The 13,399-nt window shown below is 34.8% G+C and overlaps 1 protein-coding gene across 2 annotated transcripts in view; it reads left to right on the forward strand.

Moving 5' to 3' along the window:
• The window catches only part of PPM1H (protein phosphatase, Mg2+/Mn2+ dependent 1H), a 304,307-nt gene that overhangs the window by 103,894 nt on the left and 187,014 nt on the right, over window positions 1-13,399 (forward strand). For both annotated transcript variants that reach the window (XM_074269761.1, XM_074269760.1), the window contains exon 2: window positions 2,746-2,914. In XM_074269761.1, the coding sequence (XP_074125862.1) occupies window positions 2,746-2,914 (169 nt within the window). The remainder of the gene's footprint in view (window positions 1-2,745; window positions 2,915-13,399) is intronic.

The following is a 13,399-nucleotide window of genomic DNA, read 5'->3' on the forward strand; positions in this document are numbered from 1 at the left end:
TCCTATATGTGTAATTTCTCTTTCTTTGGATTTTTTAAATGTTTCATTGGTATTTTTCTTGCTATCACTGTCAATAGCCAGTTCCTTCCTCCAACCAAATAAAAGCTCTCTCATAACAAATAAGTGGTAGTAATAAGTATAAAACATTTTAACACATTGGTGTATGTGAAAATGTATATCTTATCCTGTAGTTTTAGGATATTATTTTTCGGCCAAGAGATGGGAAGCATGCTTTTTATGATCAGTTTTTCTTAAATCAAAATTGGACTATGTTGATTAGGATTCAAGTCTTTTAGTTTCCCGTTATTGTAGACATTGTATAATTTTTTATTTTGCTTATTTCTCTCTCTCTATGACTTCATATAAACCTTCTCAAGTTTCCCTGAATCCTTGCCTTTTGTCATTTGATATAACATGATATAGTAATGTACCATGGTTTCCTTAATAGAGGGGTACCTATTTGTTTCTGGATCTCTGCTACAACAGAAAAAGATGCTGAAAATATTTTTGTTTATATAAGTACTTTCTATCTATCATTTCTTTGTAGTATATTCCTATTAATGGTATCATAGCTGCGTCAAAGGGTATGAATAATTTAGTGACTTTGGGGTATAATTTTAAATTGTTTCCCAGAATGATTGGACCAATTCACTGCTCTATCAGCTATGAATTAGTATCCTGTCCTCCCCCCCTCCCCCCCATCCCTCCGGAACTTCCTTTCTGCCAGTCATTTCAGTTTGCATTTAGCTTGTTATTATTAGTGAATTGGAGTATTTTTAATATAGTGTGATGGCTTTCATTTAAAAAAAAAAACTTTCATAACCTTTGATGCTTGAGAATAGCTCTTGTCTTTAAGTATTTATATCAATTCCCTTTGTATCTTAGATATCAGCTTTATCAAGGAAATTTGCTGCCAAAATTGTTTCCTTAGTAATTTTCCCTTCTAATTCTGTTAATTTTGTTTATACAAAATCTTTTCAATTTGCTGCAATAAAAATTGCTCATTTTATGATTCCCCCTCCCCCCCTCAAGTTTAGTCTTCCTCCATAGTGAAAGAATCTTTCTTTTTCCTCATGTTTGCTTAAGATGTGACTTCTTCTTATGGTCATATTTGGCTTTGGAGCTTTTATTGTCGTATATGGTATAAAATATTTTATCTATATGGTTTCATGAGCTTCCAGAACAAAATATTCCAGATGTGATCTGACACGGGCTGATTACAGCAAGAAGGTCACTTTCCCATTAATGGATGCTTTGCCTCTTAGCGCAGCTCAAGGCTGCCTTGACTTTTTTACTTACCATAATACACTAACAGTAGAGAGCACATTTACGTCACTGTTTCAGGTTTGCAAAGTACACGTGTTATCTCATTTGATCCTGACTGAAACACTATTGAGGTCAGACTATTTTTATTCTCTTTTTAGGGATGAGGGAATTGGAGACTTCACTAGTTAGACTGGACCTCTGGATTGTGACATTGTTTTTTCAAATTCTAGTTAGGAAGTTTATATTATGATGAACTTCTGCCTCCTCCCAGGATGATTTGCTAGCACAAAAACAACAAAAAAGTCCAACCCTTGCCTGTCACATATCCCACAAAACCATGCTGTCTCTAAATATCACTTCCTATTTGGCAAGGGTATGTTTAACATAATATTACAGTAAATATAACTAGTTATAGCTTTTAAAGTCAAGATACACTGTACCTTGATCCTAATGTACTGATGCTTTGCTTTTGTAGAAATACCAAGGAAAACTCCCAGCTTTAGGAGCAAATTAATGCTTATAAGAGGAGTCATTGTATGGTTAACTCAAATTGTTGAGACATTATATACTATGCATTAGACATACAGTATTGAATTGGTATTTTTACGGACTTCTATTTAAATGCAACCCCCCAAAATCCCACAAAATCTTTTTCTAAACTTACATAAACCTTACACCTCTATCCCTGTATCCATCTCTATTGAGGAAGGGGTACCTTTTCTTTGGTTAACTGTTGGTGTCACTTTATTATCTAAATCTGAGCTGATTTTAGAATAAGACAAATGAGGAATGAGGGATCATTTTCATATTGAGTTTCCAGACTGAACTCCATTTCAGTATTGAATACTTATAGAATGGCAGCATCAGTGTGCCAGTATTTGAAACAGAATGGCTCACGGCAAAGTGTAAATATTGTCCCAGATGATGGTGAATGAATGAATGTCATATGAAAGCACTGTGGAAAGAGTAAATGCCAATTTTATTTAGTCTTGTGGGTGATACACAGCAAAGAAGTGATAATATATGGCTGTATGTTCACCTGGGTCTTTAAGTAGGGTCTCTTTTACTGATGTGCAGTATAGAAAGTAGAATTCATTTTTAATCACTTGGAGAAACTAGATACAGAGTAAGCCCTGAGCCAAACTATCCATTTTGTAATAACTGGGGGAAAAAATTCAGTTACTAGGTTACCCTTAAAAGAATGATTGTATCCCCAGTTCAGACTAAAATTAATTGGGGCTATTGACCCTCATCTCTTAGGTATTTCCAATATTTCTTTTAGCAGATGCTCATCATGTCAACCTCCTAATTTGCATGGAAAATGCAGAGGAAAGGGTGCTTCCATGTATTTTGTTGCTTTTTTGGGGGAAAGGGGCAGATTTTGGTAGATTGGAACTACATTGAGTGCTTGATTTGGGGGGACTATAAACTTCTAGTAAAATCGTTTATCTAACTGACTTTTCTCTTCTCCTTTTTCAGAGTGATCAATGCAGGAAAGAGCACACACAATGAGGACCAGGCCAGTTGTGAAGTGCTATCTGTGAAGAAGAAACCGGGAGTCATTACTTCAACTCCAAACAGAAATTCATCTGCAAAGCGAAGATCCTCTCTTCCTAATGGGGAAGGGCTCCAACTAAAGGAGAATTCTGTAAGAGAAATACCTTTTAATCTTGATCACATAAGCCAGATAACTCTTTGTCCCAGCTCTTAAAATAGGGCTTGAATAGAGGGAGCTCCAAAAAATTAATTTAACTTTTCCCCTGAAGAGTTTAAGATGCAAGGGCCAAATTGAGAATAGGATTGGAGCATGGGGGGAAAGACGATGCAGAATGGAGTATGTCAAAATGGCCTAGAAGAGGAGTTTTCAAACTTTTAAATTCAGGGTTCCTTTAACTCCTAAAAATTATTTAGATATCCCCAAAGAGCATTTGTTTATGGATTATACCTATTAACATTTAGTTTATTTTAAATGAAAACTGATGAATTTTGAAAATATTTCCTTTAAAATAATCATGAAACCATATGTTAACATTAACAAATTTTATGAAAGATAATTATATTTTCCAAAACAAAAAGATTAGAAGAATAACATTGTTTTGTACATTGTATTGTATTTTTACATATTGTTTTTGCAATTTTCTTTAATGTCTAGCTTAATATAAAGACAGAGGAAGCTTATAAATCATCTCATTGAATTTAGGTAGAATTATTTTTTATCCCCTTTTATATATTACATGAGAGAATTTGTATTTCAGAGCAGTTTTATCCAGACTGTAATTATTCTGTAAGTATTCTTTCTCTTGAAAATAACCCCCAGAAAGTTCACTCTTAACACTTGGAAAATGTGATAAGAAGTTTAAAAAAAAAAAAAAAAAAAGGAGTGGTTGCTATGATTCAGTATTGGAATAGAATGACAGTGAGAGAGAAAAAAGTAGGGCAGGTGCTCTGGGATTGGAGTATTACCAATCTTTAACAGAGGGAATCCAGATAGGTTCAAGAGCAGGGAAAGCCAAGGTTATACAGTACCCTTCAGTCTAAGAATGGACAGTGTATATCAGAAAGCAGTAAAGAATTTAAGAAATTTTTAAGATCATGTATGACTTATGCTGGAAATTTAAGGTATAATTTGACATTAGGAAAATCAATCATCATATTTAATTCTATTTTAAAATCAAAGCACACAAAACCACACAACAGTCACAATAAATGCAGAAAAAAATCTTTGGCAAAACATAATACTCTTTTGAGCTAAAAACCCTATAAAGTATAGACATAGAGGGACCTTTTAAAATATATAAAAACATTGATCTAAACCATAAGTATCACATGTAATATGGATATACTAGAACCTTTTCCAGTAAGTAAAAAAAAAAATCATTCTGGAAATGAAGCAAGAATGATTATTCTCCTCACTGTTTTTTGATATGGTTCTAGAAGAATTAGCAAATCACTAAGAGAAGAGAGAGATATTAAAGTTATAAACATAAGTATGGAGGAGATAAACTAACTATTTGCTGATGACATGATTGTTGAGAAATCCTAGGGATTTAGCAAAGATATTGAAACAATAGCTTCAGCAAGTTGCGGGCTACAAATCTTCAAAAATCAATTTTTTATTTTCTAGTTTATAATAATAAAACACAGGAAACTAATAGAAAAGAAAATTCTGTTTCAAAAATGCCTAAAATATCTGGGTAAGCAACATACCAGAGCACATAAAAGACTTAAGAGTGTTCCAAATCACTAATAATCAATAGAGAAATGTAAATCAAAGCAACCTGGAGGTTTTACCTCATACCATGGCAATACTGTCAGTATTTGGGGAAATGATAAAAAAAATGGAAATAGTCAGTGTTGAAAGGGTCACCAAAGGTTAGACATTCTAATACATTGGTAGTAGATCTGTGAAATGGTAAAATATTTTGGAAAGCTATTTGAAATTAATTTTTTAATAAACTAAAATGACTATGCCCTTGAAACCAGAGATTCTATTACTGAGCTTAATAATCCAAGGAAGCTATTAATAAGGAAGTTCCTACCTATTCAAAAATATTTACAGTAGCACTTTTTGTGGTAGCTAAAAATTAGAAACAAAAGTTGATGCTTATCAGATGGCAAAACAAATTGTTCCACATTATGGATCTTCTGTAGAAAATTGTGTGATAAGACACAGAAAAGTGGAAAGATCTATCCTTTCATTTTATTTATTTATTTATTTATTTATTTGTTTGTTTGTTTGTTTGTTTATTTATTTTTGCTGAGGCAATTGGGGTTAAGTGACTTGCCCAGGGTCACACAGCTAGGAAGTGTTAAGTGTCTAAGGCCAAATTTGAACTCAGGTCCTCCTGACTTAAGGACTGGAGCTCTATCCACTGCACCAACTAGCTGCCCTGGAAAGATTTATATTAACTAATGTGGAATGAAGTAAGCAGAACCAAGAAAACAATATGCAAAGCAATTAAAACAATGTAAATGGAAAAGAACAATAATATACCCCCCAAAAGCAAAAGCAAATTAACAAAATTATAAAGATCAGAGAAGAATTGAATGGAGATGAAAGGACACAATATATCAATTGATTGTGCTGCCTTTTTTTCCTCTAAAATTTTTACTGTCCATTCTGAAGGAAGGAAGAAGGGGTGCTTGGGATAACTAGAATGATGTAAGAAATAGGATGTAAAGAAAAACTTATTTAAAAATAAATAAATTCAGATAAAGCTTTAAAAAGAGAAAAGATTATTTTTAAGGAGAGTTGTCAAACAGGAAATTTTTGTACATCATTATGTGTGTATACATATCCATAGATAAAATAAAAGCTCTCTGAGGGTAAGGTCCTTCATTTTTGTTCCAGCATCAAGAATAACTTCTGGCATCTCTAGTGAATGTTTAATATATACTTGTTGATTGAATGACTGAGAACTTGAGCTGGACCCCAAATATAAATAAATGTGAAGCAGAAATAGCAATTATTAGGAACTCACATGCCCATTTAGAAGTCTCATCTCTAGAGTTTTTTGGGGTGGGTAGAAAATGAGCCCCAGCTCTTGGACTGTCAACCATGAAAAGGAATCAAATGAAACTGTGTCTGCCACCTCTTAGCTCTTGGCTTTTTACTCTTGGCATAAAACTGCTGTTTTCTCCCCCTCCACTTCCTTGTTATTTTTAATTCATTTGCCAAGTTTCAAGCCTCTCATTATTCCATATTATGTTTTTCAGTTGGCTTGAAGTTTCTTGACGCATCACATGCAGTCTTCCTATAGAGGAGGAGTTCTTAACTTGGCATCCAGGATAGGCTTCAGGAAGACAATGGGACAGTGTCTTGTCATACCATCTTGCCTTTCAGAAAGCTAAAGGTTTTGAGGGAGGATAAAAAAATATGTAGGTGAAAAAATTACGTCTGATTTTACTCTAAAATATGAAACATTTCCGTTATTTAAAAACATTCTTTGGAGAAGGAAGTTCATGACACTAAAAAAGGTTAAGAAGAACTTCCACTATAGGGTAAATTCACAGCAAAGTTGTTCTGCTAGGGTTGAACTACATGTATGTCCTGATTGGCTCATTTGTTGTTTGAAAGGGAAGGGTCCTTTAGAATTGCTGAAGAAGCACTTAGAAAAGGGACAAGGAATGATGAGCTCAACTTCCTCTCTAGTGAGATTACTATTATTATTTTTTAAAATTTGAGGGGTTTTGTCTGAGATTTCATGTAAGTGTATAGGAATTAAATCCCCTCTACCTAGTCAAATAAGCAATTGCTTCCAAGCTTGTAGTCTTGTAATAAGAGTTAAATGATTTAACTCATGACCTCTGAAAATGCTTGAAATCTAGGTCTTCTGAATTCTTAAGGCCAACCTCTTCACTGTATCAGGCTGTTTCTTTGACCTGTACCATACATAGACTCAGTCTCATAGCAATAGACCATGAATATTGATGATGGAAGAAAGTGTTTATGAAACACTTATTCCTTCCCAAGGCAGTTTGCTCTCAGTAATGTTGCAGAAGGAGACTTTTTATAATTGTAGATTTGAATGATGGCACTAGGTTGAGATCCCTTTGTTGTTGTTAGTTTCTGGGATTTTTCTTTCCTTATTCTAAAATTCTGTTATGGGGTTTGGAAAGATCAGTTGCCATAGAAATAGTTGTTCAACTTGGAACTAGATTTTTTTTTTTTTTGATTAAGTAATAGCAAAATTAGTTTTCCTTTTCTTTCTCCCTCTCTCTCTTTCCTTTTTCCCTTTCTTTCCTTCCTTTCCTTTTCCTTCCCTATACATCCACCCTTTGTGATACAATGGTTTTATGTCCCTTTACTAGGGTAATAGTAAAATTTTGTAGCTATCTATAAAAGAGAGTAAATATCAAAACAGGCTTGAGGCCAGTGTTTCATTGAGTAATTTCCTCCAGGCTGACCTAGAGTTTATAAGAGGCAGAATAAAGAAGAGAGAAAAAGGCTTGGTGTCTGGAGTGAGAGTCAGGAGACTTGGGCTCAGGGCTAGAATCTGTCAATATGTGTGATTTTAGGAAGATCACTTTTTTTTGTAGACGTCAGCTTCTTCCTTTCTAAAATTAGGGGTTGGATTTAATCAGGAGTTCTTAATTATCAGTCTGATGAAATCTATGGTCCCCTTCTCCATTAATGTTTTTAAGTGCATAAAATAAAAAAAGAAAATACAGAGGAAACCAGTGATTTTTTTTTTTTTTTTTTTAAATGACTCCACAGTCCTCAATTCATGAATTCCTGGATTAGACAGATTCCCTAGGTTCTTTCCATTGCTGCTGTTAGGTGATTAATGAGCTCTAGTCTGGTTCTAACTTGTATGACTAAGGCCCCATAAATTTTGTGTTTTTCTATTGAATTGGGATGATGCTACCTCCCTCACAGTGTAGCTTTAAGAAACAAATGAGATAATTGGCTGAACAAAATTGTTTTTTTCTAGTAAGACATAAAATTGAAAAGCTAACTTCCTGATAATTGCTACAAAGAAAGTCTCATCCTTTGGCCCATTGCCAATTAATGATGATATCTCTGGCCTCTCTCTTTAACCCCTCTCCCCACCACTGGGTCACGTTCCTCTTAGAGTTTTAGCTTAGGGTAGTGGTGTTTTTTCACTTCCTTTCTTAGGCAACATTATGGCTGACTTGTGTGTTAGGTTTGTCTTTAAACTGTCCTTTTCTAGTGGGACCATCCCATCTCCTGTCACTCCATCATGTCAGTCAGAAAAACCAAGAGTTTTGAGGAAGGTAAGAATAGAAGTGGTTGGCGGATAGAAGTCACTGGAAACTGTCTCCAAAAATGACCTTACTGGCTCATTCCCCAGATCCAGGAGTGCCTTGTACCAAAGATTCCAGAAATTATGTTAACCATAATTAAGAAATTATTCTAAGCAGAAGCTAGATTTTTTAAGGGTGAGGGGAGAGTAGGATGTATTTAGGCAGTAGGGAAGCTGCCAATAGATGGGAACAGCTTGAAGATAAATGAGAAAAATGGAAGTAATATGAGGGTCAATTTGGTGGAAAAGCTGGAGTGGAATGAGATCAATAACTTAGGCATGTAAGAAAGTATGCTTTGGCAAGGACAAGGGTTACCTTTTCACCTGAGATGGAAGTGAAAGTTAAGATAGTGGCAGAAGGAATCTGAATGATGCAAGATAAGGAGCAGATAAGAGGCTTTTGACAAATAATCTTTTTTTTTTTTTTTTTTCCCCCCCCAGAGAGTAGCTGGAGGGAAAGCCATGGGATATTTCAGGAGAATGAAAAGATTAGGGGAAAAATATCTTGAGTGAAGTATAAAGCAAGAGTTGGGGAAAAGAGAAGGAGAATATCCCACAGACTGATAGGTAACAGCTACCAGAACTTTGATTGGATGGTAGATCCTCAAAGGAAGAGAGAGTACTGGTAAAGTAAATAAGTAAGAGGAAGAGGGTGAACTTGGAAGTGGCCATAGAGAGGAAGGATCATCATGCAGCCAGTGCTGAAGAGGGTGGCCAGGGAAACAGTTTCATCAAGAGCAACAGCCACAAGACAAAAGGAATGGGAAAGGAAATGATTAAAATGAAAGTTTCTTATCTCTGGAGAAAATGTTAGCTTAAAAGTGAGTCATTGGTGCCTTTTTCTTTTTGTAGAGCTGATTGTTAAATATTTACCAGCATAATTTTGGAAAGGGAATGCAATAAAGGAGTGGGCAATGAAGGGTAGAGAATAGAGGTTTGAATAAATGACAGACATTTGTTGTTGTTCCCTACCAACTATTACCCTGCCCCCCCATGTAAAGATTTTGTGGTTTCCCCAAGAAAGGAGAACAGAAAGGTACTCAATTTACAATACAATTTATAAAAAACAGCAAAACCTTTTCAATAAAATAGCATAGTGGGCCAAAACAAATTCCTTCATGGTAGTCATTAAATAGCAGAATAGGATTCAAATCTAAGTCCCTGAACTCTTCAAGAATTTTTTTGACAGTTGACTTCTGGAACATAGTCTTTCTCTCCCTCTACTCCTAGGGAGGAGATGGTTTGAAAACAGAACTTAGAGAATCTGTAGGGGTTCTTTACTATTGATTAATTTGTATCCTGGACCCTTCTGGCTCTGCTTATATCTGTGAACCCTTTCACAGAATTATGTTTTAAATACATAAAACATATATGATCACAAAGGAAATCAATCATATTTGATTTTTCTTTTCTGAATGAACATTCACAAACTCCCTCAGCTATAGGAGGTGGTAAATTCATCTAATGTCTTCCCATACCAGTTCTAATTAAAAAGAGCATTAGAACAGAAAATCATTGTGTCAAGTCTCCTGGAAATGCCAGGGACTTGCAAGGAAATCACCCCAACTGACTTTTGGATAATGAGAATTGCTAAGGCAATAATAGAACTCTTAAAGATAAAATGATAAACTAATCTGATGGTGTTTCCAGGTCAAAGGGATTCTTCTTTTCATTGATCCAGATATATGATTTCATTGGTTCAGGCATCTCACAGTGTGGAAACTCCTCTCACCAATGCAGATTATTTATAATGTATAATTTTAGAAAGTTGCATAGGCTGCTAAGGAAGAGAAGTGAATATTTTATGGCTACATGGCTAATATATGTTAGAGGAAGGATATGAAACCATGTCTTCCTAAACTCACCATCATCGCTTGTCTTCTGTTTTCCAAGCCACCAAGCTAGTCAATAAAAGCAGGAAAGACAAAAAAGAGACTCTCAGGCCTAGGGAAAAAATTGCTAAATCATGAGGAAAAGATAAACTAATTTTGTTCATACAGACTTAAAACTCCAATAAAAGGAAATGAATGAAATTCTTATGCCTTTGTAGGCAGTGTTTTAATGCTCTCGTTTGGGCAAGAAAATATTCATTCAATAACAATGTCCTGAAATTGGAGTTGGAAAAAATAAAGAATTCACAGGAGATGCAGGGAAACAAAATTAGTGAATTAGAAAAGGTTAAAAAAACACAGGAAAGTAGGATATCTGAATTGGAAAAGATAAAAAAGTCTCAAGAAAATAGAATTTCTGAATTGGAAAAAGAAAATAATTCTCAAAAAAAAAAAATTAGGGAAATGGAAAAAAACTCAATAGAGCAAAATAATTCATTTAAAAACGAAATTGGGCATTTACAAAAAGAACTAAAAACTGTGAAAGAAGAAAATAACTCCTTAAAAGTCAGGATGGAACAAATAGAAATGAATGATTCACAGAGAACCCAAGAATCAGTCAAACAAAACAAAAAAAATGAGAAGCTGGAGAACAACGTCAAATACTTACTGGGAAAATCTATAGACCTGGAAAATAGATCTAGGAGAGATAATCTGCGGATTATTGGACTTCCAGAAAACTATGACCAAAAAAAGAGCCTAGATTCTATTTTACAGGAAATTATCAAAGAGAACTGTCCAGAGATAATAGAAACAGAAGGGAAAGTAGATGTGGAAAGAATTCATCGAACTCCTTCTGAAATAGACCCTAAAAAAAGAACACCAGGGAATATTGTGGCTAAGCTGCAGAATTACCACACAAAGGAGAAAATCCTGCAAGCAGCTAGAAAAAAACAATTTAAATACCAAGGTGCCACAATAAGGGTCACCCAAGATCTGGCTGCCTCCACATTAAAAGATAGAAGGGCCTGGAACCTGATATTCCGAAAGGCAAAAGATCAAGGACTGCAACCAAGAATGAACTACCCAGCTAAGTTTAGCATCTTTTTCCATGGAAGAAGATGGTCATTCAATGAAACAGAGGAATTCTATATGTTTCTAAGAAAAAAACCAGACTTAAACAAAAAATTTGATCTACATCCACAAGACTGAAGAGAAACAGAAAAAGGTACACAGAACCCTTGAGAACTGTAACTTTGTTGCGGGTATATAAAAAATACTCAAGGATAATTTGATTTTACTGATATAAAAGAAAAAAAGGGGGGTGTGGTAAAGGGAAGGAGGTCGGTTCAGAAAAAGGGGAAGGAGTGATAAAAAGAGGGAAACTACATCCCAGGAAGAGACATAGAAAATACACCATATCTGAGGGAACTTAGTGAGGGGGAGAATCATTGTGTGAATCTTACTCTCATCAGAAGAGGCTCAAAGAGTAAATAATTAACATATTTGTTTTTCAGAGAATTTTCTCTCACCTCATTAAAAGGGGGGAGAGGAAAAGGGGAAAGGAAAAGGAGAATAAGTGAAGGGACTTGGAGGGAGGGGGGAGGGATCCTAAAAAAAAAAAAAAAAAAGAGGGAGGGTTGCGCGTCACAAGGGGGGTCTGTAAATTAAATATCGGGGAGGGGGATCAGGGGGGTCAAGGGAAAAAAGTATAATCTGGGGATAATACGATGGCAGGAAATACAGAATTAGTAATTTTAACTGTAAATGTAAATGGGATGAACGATCCCATCAAACGGAGACGGATAGCAGATTGGATCAAAAAGCAGAACCCTACAATATGTTGTCTACAGGAAAATATTCATTCAAAATGACAAAAAATAATAATAATATTTGGGGGAAATGTTTCAAAATTCTTTTTGAAGTCTTGAATTCTCTGATGTTTATTTCAAACGTGGATCTTTTTAATGTCTGAAAACTCCTCAACTGTCTAATGGAACTTAATTTTTTTTCTTTTTTGATTTGTGAGTAAATAAATAGCTTCAAAGCTAAGCCAACTAGAGAAGCTAACACTTAATTGTTGTTTATTTATTTTTAGTCATATCTAACTTTTCATGAATCCCTATATGAGGTTTTCTTATCAAAGATAAGTTTGTCATTTCTTTCTCCAGCTCATTTTACATATGAGGAAACTGAGGCAAACAGAATTAAGTGGCTTGCTCAGGGTCACACAGCCAGTGTCTGAGGCTGGATTTGAATTCAGCAAAATACATCTTCCTAACTTCAGGGCTGATTACTACATCACTTAACTGCCGGAACTAGCACCACTAGATACATTTATGTGCCTCAGGAGAGATAAGAGGTCAAAGGAGAACACTAGACCATACTGCTTACAAAGGCATAAGACTGTGAATCTTTAAAAACAAAACAAAACAAAAAAACCCTTTTGTAAAAAAAAAAAAAAAAAAATATATATATATATATATATATATGTATATGTATATGTATATGTATGTATATATAATTAATTTATCACATTAGTTCCACTTAAGTCACAGTATCACCTTTCTGAATGTCATGGTCCTCTTTGAGAATGAAGGACAAATGACAGCAACAATGACATTTGTTCCAAAGTTCTGTCCCATTTGTTTGTATTTCCCTCTGAACCACCTTCCAATTTTGTCAGTCCATTTTGAAAAAGATTCAGTGATGTGTTTTGGGGGCAGCTAGGTGCCACAATGTATAAAGTTTTAGTTCTGGAGTCAGGAGAAAGAAGTAACAGATTACCCTTTTTCTTCCTTCTCCAACTAGAGAGGAACTCCTATGAGAATATTAATGTAGTGGATACTAAATACGAGGGCCACATATCAGAAGCAGAATAAAGGGACTGTGTGTGGAAGGGCATGTATTTTTCTCACGTCATATAAGGCCCTTGTGGCCAGTTCTATGTAACAGTATAGGAGGTGAATTATAATCCCATCATTACTGGACCAGCCATTTCATATTCTTGTATCTGTGATAATTTGGAAGAAGAGGAGAATAGTTGTTGAATAAAGAAGAAAAGAATTCTAAAATTCTTGTCTATGTGAAGGTCATTGAAAAGCCTCCCCTAAGTACTGGTGGGTATAAGTTTCTTGAGGCTAGAGAGTTCTTATAATATGTTACTTATATGTAATATTATTTACTCACTACTTGATTAGGTGACCTATTTAGGGCCTGGGAAGAATTAACCATGGTTACTATACTAGAGGCAATTTTATCTTCTTGTTTTTCAAAAGTTCTTAAGGCATTGTTGCTCATCTAACATTAATAACTATTGTTGGGCCCAGATTGCTGGGCACTGGGCACTGAGCCCATTTCTTCCCCACCAATAGGCTCTTCTGCTCTCAAGTCATGCACAGTTTGGATTAATTTTAATTCTGTGGGCTAGATATCTTTTTCTTATATTCCTTGACTCATTTAGGGGGAAAAAAAATGCCTCTATACCAGGAGAAAGTTATATATTTTTGATTCATATCAATTTATAATATGTATGGG

Source organism: Sminthopsis crassicaudata, chromosome 5, assembly GCF_048593235.1.
Source record: "Sminthopsis crassicaudata isolate SCR6 chromosome 5, ASM4859323v1, whole genome shotgun sequence".
NCBI lineage: Eukaryota > Metazoa > Chordata > Mammalia > Dasyuromorphia > Dasyuridae > Sminthopsis > Sminthopsis crassicaudata.